The 12,196-nt window shown below is 42.3% G+C and overlaps 2 protein-coding genes across 8 annotated transcripts in view; one reads left to right on the forward strand and one right to left on the reverse strand.

Annotated features, from left to right (window-relative positions):
* Window positions 1-4,167, reverse strand: part of GEMIN5 (gem nuclear organelle associated protein 5) — a 42,688-nt gene extending 38,521 nt beyond the window's left edge. For 5 of the 6 annotated variants that reach the window (XM_059174125.1, XM_059174124.1, XM_059174126.1 and 2 more), the window contains exons 1-3: window positions 3,907-4,166; window positions 2,941-3,101; window positions 2,060-2,241 (exon numbers count right to left, since the gene is read on the reverse strand). In XM_059174125.1, coding sequence (XP_059030108.1) covers window positions 2,060-2,241; window positions 2,941-3,101; window positions 3,907-4,072 — 509 coding nt within the window. In that variant the 5' untranslated portion in view covers window positions 4,073-4,166. Of the gene's footprint in view, window positions 1-2,059; window positions 2,242-2,940; window positions 3,102-3,906 lie in introns of all 6 variants that reach the window. The other variant, XM_059174127.1, reaches the window with a different exon arrangement.
* A 1,338-nt stretch (window positions 4,168-5,505) lies between these two features.
* The window catches only part of MRPL22 (mitochondrial ribosomal protein L22), a 28,947-nt gene continuing 22,256 nt past the window's right edge, over window positions 5,506-12,196 (forward strand). Inside the window, exons 1-2 of one of the 2 annotated variants that reach the window (XM_059174133.1) lie at window positions 5,506-5,583; window positions 5,666-5,708. In XM_059174133.1, coding sequence (XP_059030116.1) covers window positions 5,556-5,583; window positions 5,666-5,708 — 71 coding nt within the window. In that variant the 5' untranslated portion in view covers window positions 5,506-5,555. The remainder of the gene's footprint in view (window positions 5,584-5,665; window positions 5,709-12,196) is intronic. The other variant, XM_059174134.1, reaches the window with a different exon arrangement.

Below are 12,196 nucleotides of genomic sequence, written 5' to 3' on the forward strand. Positions count from 1 at the left end.
ATTCTGTTTATTTTAAAACTTCATACAAATGGTGTCATGCAGTCTGTTTTTCTGTAGCTTGTTATTTTTCACTTATTGTTAGTCACCCACGCTGATGCGTGTGACCCTGGTTCCTGGTCAGTCACTATATGATTGGACAGCGCTCTGTTGTGTGAATATGGCACAAGTCTATTCAATTTCTCTTTTGGAGGGGTTCCGTTTTTGGCTATTACAAACAAAACCAAACAAAAATGCCATTAATAATCTTAAGCACACTTAAGACAATTTCAGATTTGATGCACAGAGTGGAAGTGCCAAAATGTAAGATGTGTCTATCTTCACTTTCCTAGAAAGTGCACAAGTGCTCTCCAAAGTGGCTGTACCTATTCACATTTCCTACGTGCTAGATGGTTCTGTAGGGAAACACACCTTTACAGCTCTATTTATTTTTCTCCTTTTATTAAAAACATTTCCCCCCCATTATAGTTTTATTTAAAGGAATAAAATCATATATCAATCTCTGCAGGCGTGGACTTCAAAAACCATCAAGTTTTGCAACAGTCAAGTGATCAAGCTGTTCTGCAATTTTAATCAGCCCTTCAGGGAATGATCACCATTTTGAAGATCCTCTAAAAACAAATCATTCTGATTCCATCCTGTGTCTGAATGTGCAGTTCCTTCTACCTGAAAGATTTCTTCTTTTCTCGTGAATTCTTGCTTTCAAGGTCACTTTGATTCAACCTTCGCTGATCCCTGCCTACCACCCAATCTGCTTCCTCTCTAGCACTCCCACTTCACCAGCAGACCACTGATCCACGACCCCTCCCGTTTTCATTGTTAGGTACCCACACCTGTCTTCCTCTCCTTCTCCTCATGCCGCAGATTTCACCATCCATCATTATAATCATTCCTTTAAAAACACCCTTAGCTTCTTTGTCCTGTCTCTTTCAGAGGTATTTACTCCACAAAACACCAAACTTTGTCAAATCCAACCACACCCTTTCTCAATAAGTCTGAAGTTTATTTTGAATTCATGACTTTGATATAAAGCTTCACACTCAACAGGGACCACTGGACTCTCTCTCAGTAAGCTCGTTTTCCTATTCTCCGAGATGATTATTTTCACATCTTCTTGCATGTATCCCAGCCCCACTTTGACCTTGACTCTACCTTTTCTGATTTATGCCTCATGGAGAAAATCAGAAGCCATCAGAATGAAACACCCTCCTCCTGCAACCAGATCAACAAACCTACCTGCACCTGTTTCCATATTCTCACTTGTCCTTTCTACTGGTGATCTAGAGCCAGTCCCCTCTTGACTTCTCAATATCACTGCTGTCTTTATCACTATCTGTGCAACCAGCTCTTCCTCTTCCATCAGTATAAAAACATGCCTTTATTATCTTCTATTTAATATTCCCTTGACTCCCATGTACCTCCTCTGGCTTCCTGTCTATGCACATTTGTACAACAAACAAAAGTCTCCACGTGTATCTTGACTACTGTACCCCCAGTTTCTTGAATCCACTCCAGCCAACATTCTAGAGCTTATGTCAAATCTTCAAACTAGAGTGAAAAGACATCTTTGGGAGAGAAGTAGATGGAGTGGTGAGGGGAGGGGGGGGTGCCTGTTTGGGTAGTTTATGTGAAACATCCCCTTGGTGATGGAGGTGGAGGCAGAGAGCCCAATGCCAGACTGTTCTCCCCATCCAGACGGAGGGCTGAGAACTGGGACGGAGCAGAGTTCTCTGACACTCGGGGAGTAAATGTTATCTCTAAGAGCAAGTATCTGAGGGAGGAAAAGGGGGAATGAGAGTATTTCCTACATTTGGAGGCTGACTGAAGAAGTCAGATGTGAAGAATGAGGAAAGTACATTGTTGTAGAAACTAAAGAAATAAAAACAAAGTGAGAGAGATGGTAAGGGCCTGGACGTCACAGGAATAAATGTTACCAAGGGCTCAGGGAGTGGTTAATACCTATAAATGGCTTCCTCTGAGGAATAAAGGGGCAGGAGAAGATAAAGCAAATACAAATATGCTCATTAAAATAAACTACTGGAAGAGATGATATAGTACTTACCCAATGGCTACTAAATCTTCATGATGAGGTGAGCAAGTAAGACAGAAAATTGTCCTGGGTTCTATAAAGTGGTGCTGGCTGTCATTTCTGTTAAGCCAGTAACAGAAAACTACTCCCTTTTCATCTCCAGATACTATTAAATCCTTCACTTGAGGAGACCAATGCAATGCTGATATTGTATGCTTTAAAACAAGAAAAAAATACGTTCGCTTCTCATTTGTCAGTACTAAATTTTTACTTTGTTTTTAACCTGTACAATACTAGGCACATTGATAGGTACTTAATAAATACTACCAATGCCACTTGTAATACCAAATGTACATGAACAAAGAAGAATTTACCCTCCTAAGGATTGAAGAACCATTTAAAAACATTCCTTCCTTTAATAGCTTAATGCAAAGTTCTTACTAAGATTAACTGAGTCTTTCCCTTTTCTACATTCTCTCAAAAGGCAGGTTTATCAAGTAATTACCTGGTTTAAAAAGAAGTTTCATTCACTCATTTACAGTTTATATCAGGAAGTCTTTTTCATGTAAAGAACCAGAGAGCAGACATTTTAGATTTTGTCAGCCATACTATCTCTGGTACCACTACTCATCTCTGCTGTTTTAGTATCCAAGCAGCCAATACTTAAGAATGACTGTGGCTGTATTCCAATAAAGCAGTTTGCAAAAACAGGCAGCACTGTATTTTGCTGACCTCTGGTTTATATGTATCTTCTTCCAAAAAAGTTTTGAGGCATCTTAAAATATAGCGTTTGTCATGCAGTTAAGGAACATGATTATAAAAGCTAACTTGCACAGATGAGCTAGCATACTTGAAACAAGAGAACCCCCAGCAGATAGACAGTAATGGTCTGAGAAACCAGTAAGCCATGATACCTGATGGAGTGCGTGTTCTGTCACAACTGCTTTTGTCTCTACATCCCAGATTTTCACAGTTCCATCATCAGAGCTGGTGGCACAGAGGTTGTACTGACCCGGGTGATGAGAAAATGTGAAGCCAGAAACCCTTTCGGTGTGTCCCACCAACTCCCCTATGACTTCAAGCAAAACAAGAATTCAGGTTAGAGTGCTACCTAAGATTCCTGGCAGAATCATACTGTAGTTAGAAGAGTGGGACCTCACTTATCCCGTGGTATTACAAAAAGTATCCAGGCACTCACAATCAGAAATTCCAAGTGCTGGTTCTGGCTCTGCCACAAGACTTCAGCCCAGTCATTTTATCTCCTTGAGCCTCACTCTTTTCAACCGTAAAATGCTGCTGATATCCCTTGATGTTCACAGTTCACAGGCTGAGGAGTGGCTCAAATGAAGAATGTAAAAGTGATTCTTGTTTAGATATGGCCAGAGGTCATTTGGGAAAGAATAAATACCTGGCTTGCCATATCCCAAAGTTTAATCAAACCTACTTTGGAGCATGAAAGCATCTGGCTCAACTCATTCATCTTACAGAAACAACTAGGTATTTCCAGGATCTTGCTTTAGGGCCTGGAAGCTGTAGGCAGCCCCTAAACCCAGAAAGGCTCGCGGGGGCCCGCGCGCGCTGCGTTGGGGAGGGAGGCCACAGATGTTTTAAATGCCTGAGTCTACAAAGGGATAACTTCGGTGAGCGAGCGATCCTACGTTGAGAGCGCCAGGAGGCGGGACCGCTCAGCCACAACGTGGTGTAGCTCAATCTTGGAGACGCGGACGCACCTCGGCGTAGTAATGATTGTGAGCAGATCATTCTGCCTACCTGGGCCTCAGTTTGCCCATCTGTGGAGAAAGGTAGCTAGAAACGCCGACCGGGCGCCTCAGGCGAACCCAGAAGGGCAGGAAGGCCGGAGCCCAGAGGTGGGGGGTTACCTCGAAATGGGGGCGTCCCAGGGATCGCGCCGGCGCTCGGGCCCACGCGGACAAGAAAGACAGAGGTCCGCGCTGCGAAGCCGAAGAGGCCCCCGGGCACGGCATCGCTGCATCGGGCGCAGTACCAGTTAGGAGAGGGCGGCAGCGTGCGCGGATCCTGTCCCATGATCACAGGCCAGGAGAGATGAACCAAGGATGAACCACCGGGACAGACCGTTCGCAGCCCCACGCCGTAGCTGGGAAGGGGGCGGGGTTGGCTTGGAGCCCCGCCTCGCCGGGCCCGCCGCTACGGCGCGCGCCGAGGTCCAGGCCACACCGCGAGCTTTGCGCGCTCTCTCTACCCCCCATCCCGCCCCCCGCCCGCCACCGGCGGGCTGGGAGGGAGGCAGTCGCGAGCGCTGGGCTCTGCCTCCCAGCCTACCCGCGGCCAGAAGGTCTGGTGCAACCTGAGCCTAGCCCGGGGTTAAGCATTCTCAGGTCCTAAAGCAAAGTACATAATTAAGGGCTTAGACTAGTGGAGTCACCGCCCCGCGCAAACGTTTTATTTTTGGACCTGTTCAACCACTATCCCATCAACTATTTTTGAACTCTATGTGCCAGGGCACTTTGCCAGCTCTAGAGATTCATTCCAAGCATCTACAACAAGCCAGTTAACAAAAAGATAAAAGTTCGAATCAAATCAAAAGGAAAGAAAGAGTTAGTTTGGGCAAGAGTTAGTCTGGGTGGAAATTCTGGCTCTGAAGTCTTACTATTCCAAGAGGAGCAGAGCAGAGTGACTGTTGATTGAGTGCCAACTCTGCGAAGGGAATTGTATGTGGTTAACTGCTGTGGAGGAAAGGGAATGGAAGTTTCAGATTTTGCGCTTGCACTCTCCTACTCCTGTATTGCTTGTTTGCATAGGGTATGTGAATAGCCGTCCTTATGTAGAGGGGTCAAGCATGTATTTTGGCTGTGGGTAGGAGCACCAATTTTGGAGGCATCCAGCCCCAGATTGAATTAGTGGTTTTGCCAGTTGTTGGAGAGACTTTAATCTATCCTAATCTGTTTCCTCATTTGAAGGAAGATGATAATCCATGCCTTGTTGGATTGCTACGAGGAATACATAGATTTAGTGAAACATCTGCGGGGCACATATTGTAGCAAGTTGCCGATGAGTATTAATTTATCTTTTGGAGGTCAGCTTGGAGATTAATATGGGAATTAGTAATCATACTTTGTGTTTGAGCTGTTTGTACTTTGTAGAGCATTCCACACGATCTCTAGTGATCTTCACAACAAGCCTGTGTTGTAGGGATATTTCTGCTTTGTTGAGAAGAAAACTGAGGCCCACCCAGGTTAGGTGGCTGGTTCACCGTCTCTTTTCTATAATCTTTCCGGCCATTTGTGAGGTGAGGTTTCTCAACCTTTCTTCATCTCGATGAATGTCCGGAAACTCACTAGTTTTGGGCTTTATTAAAGTCATTCATTCCCATGCAAGGCTGGTCGTATCACACCCAAAGCGCAGGCGGTGTGTTCGCGGTCTCCATGACAGCATCCCGGGTGTAAATACTGCAGCGTCTCCAGCGGGAGAGGGCAAATTGAGGACTGCGCATGCGCTTTGTCCAGACAGTGCTTGAACTCGGAGGCTCCCGTAGAGCGGGGGGAGAAAGATGGCGGCGTCCGTGCTGGAACGTATGGGTAGGGATTTCTTAGTGGTTTAGGCGCGGTAGAGGGGAGTGGAGGTGGGAGTCTGAATTGACCACTTGTGTTAATGTTTCAGGTACATTATGGATGCAGAATCTGAGGGGCAAGCTGGCCTTAGGGTAAGTCTTTCACATCGGAGTTTCAGAGGGCTCAAGGCCTTCTTCCCAGTTTGTCAGTTAATTACTGAGCGCCAGTGTGCCACCCACGGCATTGAGGCTCCGGGGCTGGGGAAGCGAACGAGATAGGCAGTCTCTGCTTGGTCACTCCATCATTCCATCGCCGTAGCTCTGAGGGAATCAGGATACCCTGTTTGGGGACGTTGTAAATCTCATCTCTAAATAATCTCTGAACATGGTTACACTCTCCCAACCGTGTTGGGAGCGTCCGACCTTTCCAGTTACCTCTCTGGTTACTTCCTTCGCTGAGCAGGGACTGTGCTATAGATCACCGCGCTTTACAACGTCTCTGGCATTGTGTTAAACGCTTTATATGCATCATCTCATTCTCGTAATATCTTGCATAATGTAGGTATTGATGGACCCATTTTTCCGACAAGGAAATTGAAGAGTAAAATGACTTTCCTAAGTCTCCCCGAATCACTGGAAGTTTTAAAGCTTTATACTGTATTCTCTAGAGCATTCTTAGACCTCAGGACAAATGCGTTTTTTTAAGGTTAGGGAATGCAGTTAAGTTAGAACTGTCAAGGAGTCTGTCACCTTCTCGTCCCTCTTACCTTCTTACGCAGTACAGCTATTGATAGTTGGAGATTGATAATCTGAGTATAAATGATCTGATTGGTGCATTTGTTGGAATTTATTTTGGTTTAGTTCATAGGCTTCCGGGACAGATAAGTTGGGTGTGTATCCACTTTTTAAACTGTATGATTTTGGAAAAGTTTCTTCTCCTAAGTTTTAGTACACATGCTAGGAGAGTAATATTAGTACCTATGTCATAGATTTTTTATGAGGATTAAATGAGGTAATGCATATTAAGTATTTAGTATTGTGTATGGCATGTAACAATCCCATTCTAAATTCTAACTGCCATTACTGTTTTAATCATTATACATTGTTACTGAGTTCACATTATATTTAGCTCTGTTTCCAGTTATTTGGTCAAGAGACCCAGGAGGTGGGCTAGAGAAGAAAATAGGAGGCAGTGCCCCTTAGGATTTGTCTATACTTTGCTTTTTTTTTTTTTTTAAGATTGTCTCTTATTATTCCATCCTAGCTATGCTAATTTACATACTTCACCTGAATATGCTGTTATTTATTTGCTTCTTGGCTTTCATGCTGTGCCTTCACTTCCTGTCTATGAGTTCTAATTATTTAAACCCTGTTCATATGTTTCTTATGTAGATAAATCTCAGATCTCACTGGAAAGGAAAGAAAATTAATCTCTTCTTTTATTTTTTTATTTTATTTTATTTTTTTAAAGATTTTATTTATTTATTTGACAGAGAGAGATCACAAGTAGGCAGAGAGGAAGGCAGAGAGAGAGGAGGAAGCAGGCTCCCCGCTGAGCAGAGAGCCCGATGCGGGACTCGATCCCAGGACCCTGAGATCATGACCTGAGCCGAAGGCAGCGGCTTAACCCAGTGAGCCACCCAGGCGCCCTAATCTCTTAGCACGTGTGTCTCGAATAGTGGCTTCATGTTATGTTTTTGTGCCCTTTAGCATTTTGTATACCCTGGATAAGTATGAACAGTTCTCGTTTCTCTTTATAGTTCCAGGTTAGGGTCTTGCACAAAGTGAATATTTTGGTAATGTTTGTTGGCTTAAACTGTCCTGCACTGACTTACACTTGGCAGCTCTGAGCAAGCAACTTAAGCAGTTTGTCTTCAGTCTTTTTATCTATGTAATACAGGATTTTGCTGAATAATCCCTAAGGCTCTTTTTAGTCCTGAAGTTAAATACTTTTATGAATCTGTATTCTGGACTTTCTTTTTTAAAATATTTATTTATTTATTTTAGAGAGAGATGGGAGGGGCAGAGGGAGAGGGAGAGGGAAAGTAAATCCCAAGCAGACTGCCCATGGTGCATGGAGCTGGAGGTGGGGCTTGATCTCCGGACCTTCAGATCATGACCTAAGCCTAAATCAAGAGTCAGACACTTCACTGACTGAGCCACCCAGGCTCCCTGAAAATCTGGCTTATTAACCATACATATGGGTATGACATAGCAAGAACCTTTTGGAACAGAGAATTCATGCTCCTTAGTTTGCAAAATCCCTTGTCTGCCCTTCCCCACCCCCCTTTTTCCTGTCACTTTAGCTAATAATGACTTTCATCTGGGGGCAATTTTGCCTCCATACACTACCTTCAGCCCCAGAGACATTTGGCAATGTCTGGAGACATTTTTGGTTGTCACGACTCAGGCAGAGGGTGATATTGACATTTAGTGGCTAGAAGTGAGGAATTTTACTAAACATCCAACAAGACACAGTACAGTCCCCACAACAAAGAATGATCTGGCCCAAAATGTAAATATTAGAGAGGTTGAGAAACTTCTGAGTTTGTCATGGTTCAAAGTTGCTGGAATTTCTTTTTTGTTTGTTTGTTTGCTAAACTCTTGTTTCCTTGTTTGATTGTCCTTGACTTTCACAAAATGAAATTATGTTGAGTTATGATAATACATGTATCACTTCAGTCCTTTATTTTAGATTCTAACTGAGGCAAGATTAGAGAATGTTCTTTTATTTCACTCTCAAGTGTGCGATTAACTTAATGTTAGCTGAAGTAAATTGAGAATGAAGAATTTTTTTTACCTGGTGCATGTAATAACAATAACACAATAATCTCATGTTGAGCCAGAGGCCAGTATTATCTTCACTTGGGATTTGGGTGTACCAAAGTTCAAAAGTTCAAAATGAACTTTGAGCAATAGATAGGAAGTATTATTTCTCAAATTGTGACTTTTAAAAAAATTTTTATTTATTTGGTACAGAGAGAGAGAGAGAGAGAGAGCGCACGTGGGTATGAGCTGTGGTGGGGTGGCAGGCAGAGGGAGAAGCAGACTCCGTGCCAAGTGGGAAGCCTGATATGGGGCTGGATCCCAGGACCCTGGGGTCATGATCTGAGCTGAAAGCAGATGCTTAAGCGATTGAGCCACCTGGGTGCCCCTCAAGTTGTGACTTTAGAAACTCAGATACTGTTTTATCTGAATTCTTAATCCTAAAGTTGGCTTTGTGTCTGCAACTTTCCCATGTCTAATGACTATGGGAAGAATTTGAAAAGTGACACTCAAACTGAATCCTTAAATATTGGTAGATGGAAGACATGAGAGTAACAGGAGTAAGGAAGTTCATATGCTAGTCTCAGTATACCACCTACTTTATTTTTTTTTTAAATTTTATTCATTTATTTGACAGAGATCACAAGTAGGCAGAGAGGCAGGCAGAGAGAGAGAGAGAGAAGGAAGCAGGCTCCCTGCTAAGCAGAGAGCCCATGTGGGCTTGATCCCAGGAGCCTGGGATCTATGACCCGAGCTGAAGGCAGAGGCTTTAACTCACTAAGCCCCCTAGGCACCTTTACCACCAACTTTCTGTTTGAGGTCTGACAGTTTAACCACAGCGTGGGCACCCATGTGTACAGACAGCATGTATATACAGGGACTTCGGAGAGTTGGTTCAGGCCTATGTTCCTGAAGCTAAAAGGACTTGAACTTCCCAATAAATGAAAGGATATAGTAAATATCAGTAATGATACTTGACTTTCAAAATGAAAGTTAACTAAAAGTTAGTCCTGGATGCCTTTCATTTTTTTAAAAAAGGTTTTAACTAGTTTTGATTCTTTAGAATGCCAACAATGAACTAGGGTGCTAGGCAGACTTAAAATTTAATGTTTGTTGGAAAAAATTTTACAGAAGGAAATGGATTTCAGCAGTAACTCAGGTTCTCCTTTGTTAATTCCACAAATTTCCTTTTCTTGAGTTCATTTTCTCTAGTGAGTCTTCATGGTATTTCTTACTTAAAAAGGTCTCAAAAGTTGTAGGTTTTGAATTAGGTAGTTAAGCGTTGAATTAAAGATTTTTTATATACTTTATAATTTCTTCATTTTCTGCTTTAATTTGGTATTATTCCAATAGTCGATCAGGAGAGAGCTTTTGATTTAATACACTCCTGAATTAAGTGCTGTGTGTGGAGTAATTTTTTTTTTTTAAAGATTTTAGTTACTTATTTGACAGAGAGATCACAGGTAGGCAGAGAGGCAGGCAGAGAAGGAAAGGGAAGAAGGCTCCCTGCTGAGCAGAGAGCTCGATGCTCAATGCGGGGCTTGATCCCAGGACCCCGAGATCATGACCTGAGCTGAAGGCAGAGGCTTAACCCACTGAGCCACCCAGGCGCCCCTGGAGTAATACTTTAATTTGATTATAGTTGTTTAGTATTTGCTTGATAATTCATTTTATGAGCCAGTAGAGCCCTGAAATTATTGTAGGTATTCAGACATCTTTGTTGTTATTTATTCATAATGTATTTAATTTATTAAGCACCATATTTAATTCATTGAATGTGTATTGATTTGAGTATAAGACACTGTGCTAGATATGATGGATATAGAAAGCACAGGTCTTACCCTTGAGCATTTTTTCAGACTGGTTGGTGTAACTGATTTCATTGAAGAAGAATTAAATAGAAGCCAAGGGATTTGTGTTCCTGTAATCCTGTGTCAACCATGGGATTCAAGATAGAATTAAGGTTCAGAGAGCCCCTAGAGATGATGTACTCCAATTCCTCTTTTCATAAAAAACTGGAGGCCCAAAGAGTTGATGAACTTAGTGTACCCCTGAATTACAGCAGCACAGAAGCAAGCAGTCATGATTACAAACTTGAGAAGAAGGTTTGAAATTGTGTAATAAAAGTTTACAGTTCACAGTGTTTAGTTTTTTAGAGAACAGGAGAGAGGAACTCTTCAGAGGGTCTAATTTAAAATAAATATTAATCAGTGTTTTTCATGTGCTGGGCACTCTAGGGTGCAGTACATTAATTATTTATCCACCAGCGACAGAATAAAGTGGGCATTATTCTTCTCATTCTAAAAGTAATAACATCAATTTTATTGAGCCCTTTTAAGTGTCAGGTTAAGTATTTTACTTAAAGTATCTTATTTGAGCTCCTTAAGAAGCCTGTGAGGTAATTATGGTTATTATTCCATTTACCAATGAGAAAACTGAGCTCTGGAAAGTTATGTGACTTCCTTAAGGTCATTTATATCATATTAGAGTTAAGATTTAGACTCAAGTTAATTGGAGAGGGAGATGAACCATGAGAGACTATGGACTCTGAAAAACAGTCTCAGAGTTTTGAAGTGGAGAGGGGTGGGAGGTTGGGGGAGCCTGTTGGTGGGTATTATGGAGGGCATGGATTGCATGGAGCACTGGATGTGGTGCATAAACAATGAAATCTGTTACACTGAAAAGAAATTAAATTTAAAAAAAAAAAAAGATTTAGACTACGGTTTACCTGATTCCACCGTCTCTGTTCTCATCCCTTGGCTTATAGTTTTGTTTTGTTTTGTTTTTTAGGAAATTCTGCTAACATCATGTATCCTAGTCTTGTGCTTTTCAGTTAAAATACCAAAACCTAAATGTGGATGGCAAGGGTTTTGGCAAGTATTTTGATGGTACTGATCTTAATATCAGGATGTAAAATGGTGAACTTGAGGTAGAGCAGGAGAAATGAGCTAGGAGGAAAATAGATTTTTTTAAAAAAGATTATATTTATTTATTTGACAGACAGAGATCACAAGTAGGCAGAGAAGCAGGCAGAGAGAGAGGGGGGAAGCAGGCTCCCCGCTGAGCAGGGAGCTGGATGTGGGGCTCGATCCCAGGACCCTGGGATCATGACTAGAGCTGCAGGCAGAGGCTTTAACCCACTGAGCCACCCAGGCACCCCAGGAAAATATATCTTTAAAGTTCTTTAGTCTGGGGGAGCCTGGGTGATTCTGCTCCCTACTCAGTGGGGTGTCTGCTTCCGGATTCTCTCTCTTCCTCTGCTCCTCCCCCCTGCTCACGCTTGCTTGCCTTCTCTCTCTCTATGAAATAAATAAATCTTATAAAAAAAATTATTTTTAGTCTGAATGGTGTAAAAACTAAAAACAAAGGCCTTGCTAAGTGTATTATCCAGTTGCATAAATTGTGTGAAAATCTGCCAGTTTACAACAATTTTGAATATTTAAGACTGGGTTGACATGGTATCCATGTGCTGGATATTGTCCTTCTTGCTAGATTACAGAGGATGGTATACTTGCCCTCAGAATGCTCAGATGCACATTTACTACAGGAACTCATTCTTCTACAGCCACCTTCTAGTACCATTGTCCCAACTCGCTGCTGCATGGCTGGCAAGAACAGAGTACGAAGATAGTGGGGAGAATGGTTGGTTGTCTGGGAGAAGGGATCAGTCCATGCCTTGCATTCAGGTGACATTTGAGCTGGAACTTAAAACAGGATAAGCGTTTCATTCAGGAGATGATGATTGAGGAAAAATCAATATAATCAAAAGTATAAAGATATGAAAGTATGTGGTTTGTTCAGAGAACAAGGAAAGTTTGTGTGGCCAGCCCATAAGGTGAATGAACCAAGATGGCCAGGGTTAGATTAGAAAAGGT

Source organism: Mustela lutreola, chromosome 5, assembly GCF_030435805.1.
Source record: "Mustela lutreola isolate mMusLut2 chromosome 5, mMusLut2.pri, whole genome shotgun sequence".
Taxonomy (NCBI): domain Eukaryota; kingdom Metazoa; phylum Chordata; class Mammalia; order Carnivora; family Mustelidae; genus Mustela; species Mustela lutreola.